Raw genomic sequence first — 14,188 nt, 5'->3', positions numbered from 1 at the left:
GGTTTGGGAACCTCCTACAGACCTGTGTGCTTTCCAAACAGGGCTTACCTGGCGGTGTGAGCTGTGCCCCAGGGGCGGCCGAGATACCCCCACGTCCAGTCCATACTTGCTGCTTGCACAAGGCAGGAATCGAGGCCAAACCAAAACAAAACAGACAGCTTTGGGCAAAATGGAAACCCCGTGGGGTTGGTGTTGGCATTGGGGCGCGGCTTCAGAGCTTGGAGAATCGAGTGGGTGATGAATGGCCTAGGGTATCTCGGAAAAATTCAGGCAGGACTTGAGGTAGGGCTCATAATATTTGCAGGCAAAGGCACACACAGCACAGGTTCTGGAAGGATCCCTCCATTTCACCGAGGGGTTCAGCGTTCACAGTTTCAGGAAGAAAACAAGGTGAAAGTCCGTCAACCTGCCAGGTCCTGTGCCAGAGACCACGGGCCCAACCGGAGCCAGACACAGTCCTACCCTCAAGAAGCTCACGGCCTGAGGGAGAAAGGAGCAAACCGGTCATGAAGCAAGGCCACAGGTGCCTTGGCAGCCCTCATCACTCTGTGAAGCGTGCGGCCTCTGGCGTCAGACGGACCTGGCTTCTAGACTCTTCTGCTTCCTGGCTGAGTGATCTTGGGGAAGTTGCACAATGTTGCAGGTGTTGGTTTCCTCCGCAGCAAAGTGGGGGTGTTCAGGTACCTCCTAGGGTTCCGGGGAGGATCCAGAGACTGAGCGTGTGCAGAGCACGTGCCTGGCCCCCGGTGGTGCTCCTAATAATGCAGAGAAGCTGGTTTGATGATAATAATGTAAACCTAGTGTTATTAGAGAAGCTTGCCAAGCACCCAGAGTGGCTGGAGACCAGTCGTCTGCTGTTCGGGGCGGGCCAGGGGCGCGGTCCAGAAGGGCTCCCAGAGGATGATGCTGGCCGCACGGCGAGGCAGAGCAACACTGGGAGGGGGCGTTTGGGTCCCGGAGAGCAGCCGGCAGTCCCGGCAGAGCCCACTGCGCAGGGGACAGAGCCCCCAGGTGCTCTGCGACGTGCCAAGGAGTTAAGCCTTTGTCGGGAGGGTGGAGGGGTACCGGGAAGGCTTTCTGACAGGAGAAGCACACTCTGCCATCAGCAGAAGATTAGATGGGAAGGGAGGCAAGGCGGGGAGGGTCAGCGTGGGCTGTAACAGTGGGCACATAAGAGACTCTGGGGGCCTGAAGACGGAGGAGATGGGGATGTAGGAGGCGTCGCTGCTAGGACTCCAGAACCTACAGGATCAGGGCTAAGGTAGGGGAGCAGGCCAAGAGCGAGCGTGGAGTTTGGCCACCAAGGCCAGGGGCGGGGGTGTGGAGGCAGGGGAGCGCAGGGCTGTGTGGCACACGGGCTTCCATGCAGGGGTCTGTGGGCCGTCTGGGTGGGGGCGATGGGGCCATCAAATCCTGGTGCAGAGCTGGGGGAGGGGCAAGGGTAAGGATCTCCAGCAAGACTCTTGGTTACCTGTTTGGGCTGAGGAGCCATATGGGAAACACTATGTAGGTGACCAGAGTGGCCCCTTTCCTGCGGCAGACACAGCACTGATGACATTCTCACCCGCTGACCCTTGTGATTTTTCGTGACCCTCGTCACTGACCCCCCAGGAGGGAGACGACAACACCGGAGAGGCGCATGAGCGTGGTCAAAAGGTGAGTCCAGAGGTGAAAGCCAAAGGAGCCAATGTCACCGTTCACAGTCAAGTTCAGGGTATAGATAAGGGGTCTGTCGTCCTTAAATCCTGATTTTGGAAAACTGAAGGAAGGGAACAGTTCTTGAAAGAGGTAAATTTAAAATAAAATATTATTATATGAAGTGATATGAATGCTATCCTCAGAGATAGTCCCCCTGAAAAGATGAGGTCAAGTGACGGACAACTGAGGCATGAGATACTCAGAGGGCAACCTGAGGTTTGTGGACGTTGGGTGGACTTTCTGACTTTACTGTCAGGAAGACAATCGCTTTTCCCACCATCAGCCTTTTATCTGCATCATCAGCGATGGAGTACTGACTTGGATGAGTGATGATAATACAAAAGTATTTATTGAGTTCTTACTATGTGCCAGCGACTCTACGGATTATCCTCATTTAACCTCGCATCCTGAGTAGATGCCATTTTATCTCCTACTAGTTCTATCACCCTTATGCTTCTTTGGGAGCACTAGGGCACAGCCATTATCAAGCTGGATGAGGGATTGGAGATCATGTGTAGAAATGCTCAGGGTACCCACGAATTGCCACAGGCAGAGTGTGAGGGATTCGGCAAGGCTTCGCCTGTTCTTAGGATCCGTGGGCATGATAGAGAAACGTGGGTGTCACTGTGCTGGGAAGGTGTGTGCTGAGTCTTCCTGGCTCTCTGCGAGGGCAGTTGCAGGGATTCGTACTGGTCAACATCTGGGTCGGTGATCTGGATCATAAAGGTTATTTATCAATCTGCGAATGACAAAACTGAGGAAGGAGGGAGAGACTACATGCTAGATGGTACAATAAAGATTTGATGAGAGGGAGAGGCTGAAGTGATCATCCAAAGCTAACAAAATAAAGTTGTAAAAGGGCAAGTGTAGAACTCTGTTTTCAGATCTAAAAACTCAAGTACACAAGTAGATGATAGAGAAAACCTGGCTTGATGGCAATTATGGGAGAAAAGGCCGTTTACACAGTTTAAAGAGGCAACATTATTGCCCTATACAATAATGGAATTGTAGGCTAAATTTTAAAAAAGTGTCTGAAATTAAATTAAATACGAGCCCCTTGCTAGTGATGAAGCAACATCGGATCCAGTCTCAGGAGTACATTTTTTTTTTTTGTGGTACGCGGGCCTCTCACTGCTGTGGCCTCTCCCGTTGCGGAGCACAGGCTCCGGACGCACAGGCTCAGCGGCCATGGCTCACGGGCCTAGTCGCTCCACGGCATGTGGGATCTTCCCGGACCGGGGCACGAACCCGTGTCCCCTGCATCGGCAGGCAGACTCTCAACCACTGCACCACCAGGGAAGCCCCCTACTTTAGCTTTTGATTCTATAGATTCCAACCCCTCATTTTATGCATCAAGTACCTGTGACTTAGAAAAGGGGTTTATCCAAGATCTTACAGCTGATTGGTGGCAGAGCTATACTTAGAACACACAACTCCTAGCTTAATCTGCTGCCCCTTCTACCTCACCAGGAGGCTCCCTACTTCCACCCATGATTTGTCTTAGCGTCTGTGCCCCTAGAAGGTCCCGGTAAACCTGAGCTGCCCCCTATTGATTCTTTCCCCCCTTGGAAAAGCACCAGGAAGGCAAGAGATACTGTTTGAGGCATTGCTGCAGCGTGAGACAACGATCCCAGATTTCATTTCACTGTGTATTACTTTAGCTCCATGAAATACTGTATGAACTGGGAAGTGAAAAACAGGAGTGACTCAGGCTTCTGGTTTTTCTACATGATCTGTTCTCTCCTTCCTTGCTACTAGAATCCCTTTTAGATGGCCACCCAGAATAAAGGTATTCCCCAGTCTCTTTTGCAGCTAGATATGGCATTGCAACTAAGTTCTGGCCAATAGGTTGGAATTAGAGAGACTTAGGAAAAGTGTCCTTAGCAGGAAGAAGCATGCCCTTCGCCCACGATGGATGGAATGCAGACTTGGCGGCTGGACCCCCAGCAGCCACCGTGGACCATAAGCTAGAAACCACGTGTTGATAAGGGTGGAACAGGATGGTAAGAGCTTGCATGTCTGATGAGCTTATGAAGACTCTTTACCGGCCCCAGACTGTTTCCTCATGTTTTACAGGCAAGAGAAATAAAGTCCTAACGTTGAAGCCACCGTTACCATCTTCCATCAACTCTGTCATTGAATGTAAGAACAGCGTTATTTCATACATCACTAAGAAAAAGAAACCACTGCCAAATTAAACAGCTACCCCATCCAGCTAACCCATTCCAATTTCGGAGAAGTTCCAATGTAGCAAAAGGATGAGTCTTATTACATGAAACGCAGTATTTTTGGTTTTTGTTACTCATAGCCAAGCCTAATCCTGATTCAAGAAACATGAGGGAGCAAAAAGACAAGTTCTAAATAAAGAGCATGACAATCATGTAGAGGGAAGAACAAGTCTCTATAAAAGAATGACTCATAAAAATAGTAGTGACACATGACTCAATTTAGGGAAGTTTCTCCCATAACTTCCCAGTCTGGCTTGAATTAACTGGGGAATTATGTATGGCTATTTGGATTTGGCCATAAAGTGAGATGAGACTCCAGGGGATGAGTGGGCTGGTTTTAAGATGTCAAAGACCCAAAGGGGATTGCTAAGCCAGTCTCCATTGTGTGTGATTTGGTTTTAGGGTCTCTGATTCCTTGGTTTCTTCTCCCCAACTCTGCAGGGTCCTCCTGGCTGACTTTGAGAAGGACAAATGGGCAGCTGCTGCCAGAAGCAGCTGATGACCAAGACAAGCTTGCAACCAACAGGCTCACCCTTAGCTGAGAGATTCGCATGGAGATGCTCACGGCTCTTCCCGCACCAGCCCTGCTACTGCTTTCCAGTGTAATTTGAGCCTTGATCTGGTGCAAAGCTGAGCACTTTTGGTCCTCAGCACTAGAGCCCTGACCTTAAGCTATGACAACCCAGTATTAACGTACCTGAGTGATTAAAACATCAAAGGCCAATATGACACACGAAAGGGAAAGGGAAAGGGAAATCTGGCTTATTGAAAAGTGGTTATAAGATGGACTATCCACTTTGTGTGTCATTAAAGCCGGGGCACTTTCATGAGAAATGTCCACTTGATTACTTTTAAATTGTAACAGAATAACTTATTTTAATTGATCCTATCTCCTGTGACTGCTTCTTGAATCTACCGGGACACCAGGGGCCTTTATAGATTTTGCGGATTCTATGCTCTGGCTATCGTTTATTGACGGTCTCCTCATGTGATAAATGTTTTACATCTATTATTTAACACATCAACCCCACAGGTAGGTGGTATCATTCCCTTTTTTTTTTTTTTTTTTTTTGGCAGTACGTGGGCCTCTCACTGTTGTGGCCTCTCCCGCTGCGGAGCGCACAGGCTCTGGACGCGCAGGCTCAGTGGCCATGGCTCACGAGTCCAGCTGCTCCATGGCATGTGGGATCCTCCCGGACCGGGGCACGAACCCGTGTCCCCTGCGTCGGCAGGTGGACTCTCAACCATTGCGCCACCAGGGAAGCCCCTCATTCCCATTTTTAAAGATATAACTGTGGCTCAGAGAAGGTTGATTAACTTTCTCATGGTATCACACACAGCTAATAAATGGGCTCTGAACCTAGGTGGATGAAGGCTACCATTATCATTTAGTTGTAATGGACTGTAGAAGCAGCCCTTTAAGCTTCAGTTACTGAAACATGTAAAGGTCTGCTGAGGAATACTTTTATCCTTCCATTCAGAAGGTCCACTGGGCACTGAAGACTTGTGACTATTCTGAAGGAAAGCCTTCTCTGGAAAAAAAAAAAAAAAGTTGGGGAAACGGCAGGAGATGGACTGGATAAGCATTCTTGCTCCAGGCCTTACTTAAATTACACTCAGGCAACTGTTCCAATGGCCCGTGTAATAACCTGGCGACACAGGAATCTCTGTCAATGACAGAGGTGCAGAAGAGTTCCAATGGAACATTCCCACAGCCGATGAGGTGGACTACTGTTGGGCTGATTGCCTGTTTTTACTGAAATACATCATGTGACTTTTTGCTGAAGCAACATCTAATCTAATAACAATATTTTAAAAGTGCTTTTAAGAAATTTTCTGCTCACCTTAATTTCATGCATGTATTTCCTTGGGAAGAAAAAAATTCCCTACAAATCCCTATTTAACTTTGCCAATTCTGATGAAGATATATTATAATGATCATGGGAATTTCTTGTATGATCTCATGTTCTACATAAAAACAGCTCAGCTACTTAAAGGGTTGATTCAAATTCTTATGGGTGAGAATCTAATTCTTCTTGGTTTTAATAAACTGGAAGCCCTACCAAATGATTTCTTCTGGATTGAAACACATTAAGATGAAATAAAACTTAACGTTCAAATTCATTACATTTTCCCTCAGATACCAAAGTACAGACACCAGGCTAAACTTCTTTTAAATTATTTTATTTTTGTGTAAGCTAAAAGGAAATTTACACACTGGAATCTCAAAAGACCTTGGGCATGCACCTTGACCTTGTTAGAGGTTCCTCTACATGTCTCTTTTTTTCCATAGGAATTTCCCCAAACATTTAAAACCCATAGTTTTTACTGTATATACAGCCTAAACCATAGCAATCTATGATTATGTCATTTTACACTGTGCAAAATCCTCAAAAAATAGTGGTATGATAGAACAAAACAATCAGTAACAAGTAAATTTCATGGTAAGACATTCATGTAATTTGGTCCTTCTCTAAACCAAACTGATTTAAAACAGACAGGCACAATCTCTTTAAACCCCTTCAATCAAGTTCTGACAATGATCCATACCCTAGAACAAAAGCGCAATCGATGAAAGTACCTTGCAAAAGGTCAAACAGCAACAGGCCAGACTGAAAAGATTAAACAAGAGCACAAAAAGGGTAACAAAAGCCAGATCTGAAACAAACCCACCACACGTAAAATTAAAAAAAAAAAAAAATTTAAACAGGGACTTGGAGCTTATTTATGAGAGCAAAAGTAATTCAGTGTATGATGTGAAAAATTAATAGGACAGTCAATGCAATCTGAAAAGACTGAAGGGGATTTCACAGACAGTGGAGATTTGACTTTTTAGTTTTCATTTTTTTATTTCAAAAGTTTTGTAAGAAGGACACCACCAGTGTATTTCACAAAGACATAAATGTATACACCCCAGCAACACAAAAAGAATAAATCTTCAAAAATGTTCACCCCGATTATTTACATTTGTTTCTAATATAAATTTAGGGCTTCAGTATGTAAATAAATATACATTACTATGTATACCTTTCTAGTGCGGCTTACCAACAAATCAGCTGAACTTTAATTTTTTTTTTTTTAATTAGAGCAGGTATGCTTTTGATGGTGGGGAAGGGCTGGAGGGAAGGAAAAGCAACTGAAACCGTCCAGTTCACATCAGTTATCAGTCTGCCTTCTCTTGGGAGCTTGTGGAAGGTGTCAAGGTGGTTGGGAACATCAACACCTTGGCATGCATGAACGTCAGGTCAGGAAGGCTGGCGATCACCTTGATGGCTTCTTCACTCAGGTGCTCTTCTCTTTTCGGTTTCCTGTTGACAAATGAAAAAAGAGATGTGTGTTAAAGTGACACTTGCTGGAGGTCAAACGGGAGAAAATCTACTCTCAAGGTAGACAGCAATCTGTGGGGACTTGAGTTATCTTTCCCTCTGCCAGTCCCTGAACCTCATAATACCTTTGTGTTGAGTGCTTCCTGTGCCAGAGGCCAAATCCCTTACAAAGATTCACACCGAATTTATGTATGTTCATTACAGTTAGGCAGGTACGTAGACATTCACATGTACCTGTGCACAGCTCGCAGCTCTATTTAAGCTTAGAAGCATCTACCTAGGCATACTTTTAAAATGTTACTAGGGAACTCCCTGGTGGTCCAGTGGTTAGGATTCCGTGCTTCCACTGCAGGGGTCACGTGTCCGATTCCTGGTCGGGGAACAAAGATCCTGCGTGCTGTGTGGCGCAGCCAAGAAAAAGTTACGCAGCAGAAATATGATGCTGAAGCCCTAGCTAATAACACTCTGCCCAACTGGACTTCCCCCTCCCCACTGAGAAACTACCAAAGTTGCCTCAACATAAAGCAAAGTATGTCTGGCACGGTCCTTGTAAGTCATTTTAACCTCAGGCTTTCTTCAACCCCAAAGGGGAATTCCAGGACAGAAAGCCCTCAGCTCAAAAACACCCAGCCTCTGCCCCACTGGGATGCAGAGAGATGGTAGGTCCAAAGGCCGCAGCACTAGGGCCAGCTACTCATGCCGAGAATGCACATAGGCAGGAAGGACTCAGGGAGAGGGGAAATCTCGAAATCTGTTGGGTCCTATAGATGAAATGCCCCTAATATAAGAAGTGATCAGCGTGGCGACACAGAGAGGAAGAGCTCCTGCTGACCCGGGTCTTCCCAGCAGGTGAGCCACAGAAAATGCCAATTGAGCCTCGAATGTGGCTCAAATTGGGCACATGATTGTAATCCAATCTTTATGTTTTCTAGGATGTTAAATATACTGAAAGATAGCTGCGGTCATAAAGATATTAATTTTAGATCAAAATAATTTAAAATTGTTGACTCTAAAAGGCCCAATCCTCTTTTACAGTAAATGATAGTTGGTACTCTATTAGGTGCGACACAAGTTATTTCTTCCACCTAAGTATTTTCTTTGTCCTTGGGATGAGGTGCAGGAGGTCAGGAGATGAAACAAGAAAGAAAAGATAGATGCAGGTCTTTGTTTTATACCTGGACTTTTCTGTTGTTACCACATTTAAGTTCAGGCTGAAATAAAAAGATTTTACGAAAAGACTGAAAAATAAAACATCAGACTTTTAGGACCAAAGTTCTTCAATATGGGGGTCAGCTTCAGGTACACTGAAACCATCAGTAGATCAACTCAGAAGAATGGAATAGCACTCCAAATTTTTTCCCGATTAAAATCTACATTTTTAATTGCACTTAAATCATGGTAAAACTATTAAGTGGATGGTTGATGGGAAGTTGCCTATCTGCATCATTCCACAATAAAACCAGATAGTTCACTTTTTAGTCTCAAAGTGAAAAACTGGAAGACTACATGGGAAAGGGCAGCCTCTCACCATGGTCAATCTTAGCATCACTCACGATGGGGTCAACCAGACATTATGTGTCGTCTGATGCGATACAACACCTATGATGTATTCCAGCCAAAAGGCTTTACCTGAATCCATCAAACCTTTAGATATAATGTCCAGTTTACAGGAAATAAGGGGAATAGAGAAATATTTGAAAACTACTTGAAGGAAGCAAATGGACAAATCCAGAGATTGGGACGTTCTGCAGGACAAGTGGACCGATCTTTTCAACAAGCTAGCGTTAGTAAACTGAAAAGCAAACAGAAGGGATGGGGGTAGATATACTAGGTTAAAAGTGACTTAGCCATAGCAGCTAGGTACAATAGTCCTAGATTGGATGCTGATTTGGAGAAAGCAGAGAGAAAGGACATTGTTGGGGAATTTGAATACATATAGCCTGGCTATTAGATGAAATGAAAATTTACTGAAATCAGTAGATGGAGACCACTGACTGCAAGGGAAGGCTCAATGCCGTATAGACTATAAAATCTCCTTTTTGGTTAAAACAACACTCATATGGGTATATTTGCAAAGATAAAGATCTGAAAGAATATGCACTAAGGAGTTATAGTGATCTGACTGGTAAGAATGTGATACTTTCATGAAAAATTTTTTGTCTATTTTCTAACTTTCTACTCTTACTGTTTCTGTAAAGATAAAAAATTATTAAAAACAGTAACCAGTAAAATTGCACCTAAATGGACTTCTCGCTTGTGGAGTGCAGTTGGGGTGTGGGGAAGGAGAACAAAGAAGTTGTTTTCACCCAAGGAATGGTTGGTAAATATTATTCTAGAGTTTCTACCAATTGCCTTATTTCAGAGACACTACTTGAAGGCTGTCTGAAGTTGTATTTAAAAATAAGAAAAAGTTTACGTAGTTCATAGTTTGTGCGTTTATCTGTAGTCGCTGTGCGTTGATGTGATCTAGTTTTCTTAGAATGTAAGAAAGAAGAAAATGCTTGAGGGGAATTTGAAAATAAAAAGTTACATCATGACCTTTCCTTGAAGCCAAAGGCAGTGACCTAATTTTGATTTATACTCTTCCTAGTTAAGATTTATCCTTTTGGCCAATGCAGTACAATTAAGAGTTCAGAAATAAACCCATACATTTATGGTTAAACTGATTTTCAACAAGAGGGAAATGGGGCAAGAACAGTCTTTTCAACAACCAGTGCTGGTACAACTGGATATCCACGTGCAAAAGAATGAAGTTGGACCCCCTACCTTACACCATATTCAAAAATTAATTCAAAATACATCAAAGGTCTAAATATAAGAGTTGAAACTTTAAAACTCTTAAAAGAAAACCTAGATGTAACCCTTCCTGACCTTGAAGTAGGCAATGGTTTCTTAGATATGACACCTAAGGCACAAGCAATGAAATATATATGTACATATTTATGTACACATATATGTATATCTATCTATAGAGATATATACACATATACGCATGTATATAGGGCTTCATCAAAATTAAGAAACTTTTGTGTTTCACAGGACACTACCAAGAAAGTGAAAAAACAGCCTGCAGAATGAGATAAAATATTTGCAAATCCTGTATCTGATAAAGGTCTAGTATGCAGAATATGTAAAGAGTTCTTAAAAACAACAACAACTTCCCTAAAGAAGAGATACAAGTGGTCAATAAGCACCTGAAAAACTGCTCAATATCACTGGCCATCAGGGAAATGTAAATCAAAATGACAATGAGATATCACTTCATACCCATTGGGATGACTATAACCAAAAGACAGTAACAAGCCTTGTGAGAATGTGGTGACATTGGAACCCTCAAACTTTATTGGTGGAAATGCAAAATGGGGCCACTGCTTTGGAAAACAGTTTGGTAGTTCTTCAAAAAATTAAACAGTGTTACCACGTGACCCAGAAGTTCCACTCCCAAGAAAATTGAAAGCATTTGTCCACACAAAAACTTGTACATGAATGTTCATGGCAGCATTACTCATAACAGTCAAAAAGTGAAAACAACCCAAATGTCCATTAATTTATTAGTGGGATAAACAAAATGTGGTATAGCCATACAATGGAATATTATGCAGCCATAAAAAAGGAATAGAAAGTACCAATACATGCAACAACTTGGCTGAGCTTGAAAACATTATGCTAACTGAAAGAAGTCAGACACAAAAGGCTATATAATGTATTATTCTGTTAGTATGAAATAATCAGAATATGCAAATCCACAGAGATAGAAGGCAGATTAATAGCTGCCAGGGGCTGGGAAAACTGGCATATAGGGAGTGACTGCTAATGGGAACAGGGTTTCTCTCGGGGATGATAAAAATCTTCTGGAATTAGTGGTAATGGTTGCACAACCTTGCGAATATACTAGAAGCCACTGAATTGTACACTTGACGTGGGTGAATTTCATGGCATGTGAATTATATCTCAATTAAAAGGTCAAAAAAAGAAAAGAAAAAACCATGCATGCCTTTTGGCAACTAGTCCTCTGGCCTGTATAATCTTCAGTTAGAGGTCTGTGGCTACTAACTAGCTGGCTACCCACTGATTAAGATTAGGAAGTAATTTTTCTCTGTATTAGAAAAGGTAAGCAAGAAGATGGAACTATTTTAAAACTGAGAACTTGCATTTCTTTAAAATAAGAAGTCACTTTCACAACCTATGTTTAGAAAGTGAACAGCACATGTACTTTCTCTTACATATGCAAAGACATTTGGAAAAGAGTATGGGATGTTGTTTGTTACATGGCAAATTTCCTCTACCTAGACCACTATTTCTTAACCTTTTCTTACCCTACAGTTCCTCAGTGCTTTTTCACTCCATCTTCTGTGTATTGACAAAAGCCAAGATTTTGCTGAGGTGTACACTTCAAATTTTATTTTATTCAAAAACAAAAACAAAAAATGAAGCAAAACCAAAAAATAACAAAGATGCTTAAAATTCCTTTGGAATTATGCCACCCCACCTTTCTCCCCCCTGTACGACTGAGAATCACTCATGGGGGCACTTTACAGTATTACCTTCTAATTATAAGACTTGTGAATATTTGCACTTCTCACCACTTTCAAATAGTTAATTCCTCCAAAGAGAAAACACAAAGTTGACAACTTGTTTTCTTTGCAATTTATTTTGTTTTAAATGTGAAGCTGGACAGGTACCAGAGACTAATTCAATGCAGTTACAAAACTGACCCCAGGATACACACTATAGTTTCAGTTCATTCCATAATAGTACAGAGTAAGAGAAAAAATAAAATAACTTAAAGTGGTAGGAGTTGGAAGAGTGCCCTAGTGTACAGAATGTTTTAAGGGTGAGTTGAAAAGTTAGGAGAGCAAGCAAGTTAACAATGTGGCTTAGAGCTCCTCCTACTGGCACAAAGAATGAATTCTCACCACCGGGACTTTGAACACTAACTACTACAGTTCACTCAGTGAGACTGCAGAGGGAAAAAGGTGAGGAAACACTAGGGCTGTCCTTAGAAAAAGTTGTCCAAAAAGTAGCAGGAGAAAGCCCAAACGATAAAAGTGTCAGTTTTTTGTTTGTGTGTTTGTTTTAAAAGTCATTAGCTTTTGGTTAACATATATAGAAAAAATGGATGAGAAATCTGTATAAGGAGAACATTAATTTGAAAATGATTTATTTGGAAAGAGAAATTAGAAAGCAAGCAAAAAATCCACACTAGCTTCATTTACAAGCAAGTTCACTTAATAGGAGGCTTTAACAGCGCCAGGTAGTGTTACTACAAAGAAATAGGGGTGATAAGAACAAGGGAGAGAATCTGTGGCTAAACAAGAACGTGCAGACTACAAATCCATTCCCGGGAAAAGTTCAGGGTAGCCTTAATTATAAAACAAATAATAATGGATTTTCATGATTATAAATATTAATTGTATTAGTAATAATAAATATCTGTTGAATGGGTACTTAAGCACAAACACAGTTTTAAAGGTGATGTGATAATTCAAGCCAAAGTTTTAAGACAGGTAAGCATTTATTATTTGCAAGGAAAACACTGCTTTATTAAATGGATGTTTTTCTACAGAAGAACTGATTTAAAAGATAAATCTGAATTTGACGTGTGAGTAGAATGTATTTAAACAGGAGAAAAAGCTATAATATCTCTGCCTAACTGGGCAAAAACAGGTGAATATTTTCACTTTAAAGTGCTGATGAATCACAGATTTGGTACAGCAGAGTTGGTATGCCGATCAACCAGTATTTGCTCTTGCAGTAGTGACTTCCTGGTTCATAAGATTACCTTCTTATTAGAAACTGCCTTATTCTTATGGCTAACATGTCAAAGCAATGGATTATTCCAGTGCTTAATTATGTAAAACTAAAGGTTTCCTGAATCCTGCACACAACGCCCACATGACATTCCTGTATCTGAGATAACTGCTTTTCTAAAAGCCCTGCCCCTGAGGGGCTCCCAGAAAGCTTGTTAAAAGCAAGGCTTCGGGCTTCCCTGGTGGCGCAGCGGTTGAGAGTCCGCCTGCCGATGCAGGGGACATGGGTGCAGGGGACATGGGTTCGTGCCCTGGATCCCACGTGCCGCGGAGCGGCTGGGCCCGTGAGCCATGGCCGCTGAGCCTGTGCGTCCGGAGCCTGTGCTCCGCAACGGGAGAGGCCACAACAGTGAGAGGCCCGCATACCGCAAAAAAAAAAAAAAGCAAGGCTTCACGACCCAAATCAGAGGTGTTACACATTAGCGAAAATTCAGAAAATAAAACAGTGGCCATTCCCTACTCTCTCTTAGCCCAGAGGTGAAAGGATCAGCATAGGTGACTCTGGGAGTGTGAAACTGGGTTCTCAAAGATGATCATCTCAGTAGTTATGAAAGAAAAGGGGGAGCATTTCTGTAATGGCTTCATGATCTCAATTCTTTTATCAGATTCTTCTCTACAAAGTTGGGTGTAGGGGTAGGGAAGGAGAGAAAACGACATCTGTCAGCCCTTTCCAGTCTCTCATGAAATAGCTCCGCTCTAGTAAATCCATAATTAAACATAATTTGATACTATTTTCTGGAATTAGGCATCTATTGGTTTTATAAATGTAAAGTGAATTTTAATATAATATATTGAAATACTGCCAACTTATGTGCTTTCCCATCTGGGCTACTTTGTTTAACACAGAATTCAAAATTAGGGTGTAATGAGCACTAGCTTTTACCTGGTAGATGTGCTTGTCTTCTCTACTGTGGACATGAGTCTCGCAAATGCATCAGTCACTTTGAGGCTTGAGGTGGAGATTTCCAGCTTAGAAGTTGTTAACTCATACAACTCTGGATCCACACCTTATAGTATAAAATGATAGTCAGTGATGGCAAGCTGCAATGGGTACTCAGCCACAATCCAAGATGCAAAAGGCAATTACTCTGTAAACATCTGAGTCTTTATAAGCACAACACATCTT

At 42.6% G+C, this 14,188-nt stretch overlaps 1 protein-coding gene across 4 annotated transcripts in view; it reads right to left on the bottom strand.

Annotated features, from left to right (window-relative positions):
• Window positions 1-6,094: 6,094 nt before the first annotated feature.
• Window positions 6,095-14,188, bottom strand: part of AFTPH (aftiphilin) — a 63,877-nt gene continuing 55,783 nt past the window's right edge. For 3 of the 4 annotated variants that reach the window (XM_082672290.1, XM_082672287.1, XM_082672288.1), the window contains 2 exons: window positions 13,946-14,069; window positions 6,095-7,234 (listed from right to left, as the gene is read on the bottom strand). In XM_082672290.1, coding sequence (XP_082528416.1) covers window positions 7,090-7,234; window positions 13,946-14,069 — 269 coding nt within the window. In that variant the 3' untranslated portion in view covers window positions 6,095-7,089. Of the gene's footprint in view, window positions 7,235-13,945; window positions 14,070-14,188 lie in introns of those variants that run through there. The other variant, XM_082672289.1, reaches the window with a different exon arrangement.

Source organism: Grampus griseus (genome assembly GCF_964374135.1).
Source record: "Grampus griseus genome assembly, chromosome: 15".
NCBI lineage: Eukaryota > Metazoa > Chordata > Mammalia > Artiodactyla > Delphinidae > Grampus > Grampus griseus.
This window is presented reverse-complemented; position numbering and strand designations above follow the sequence as displayed.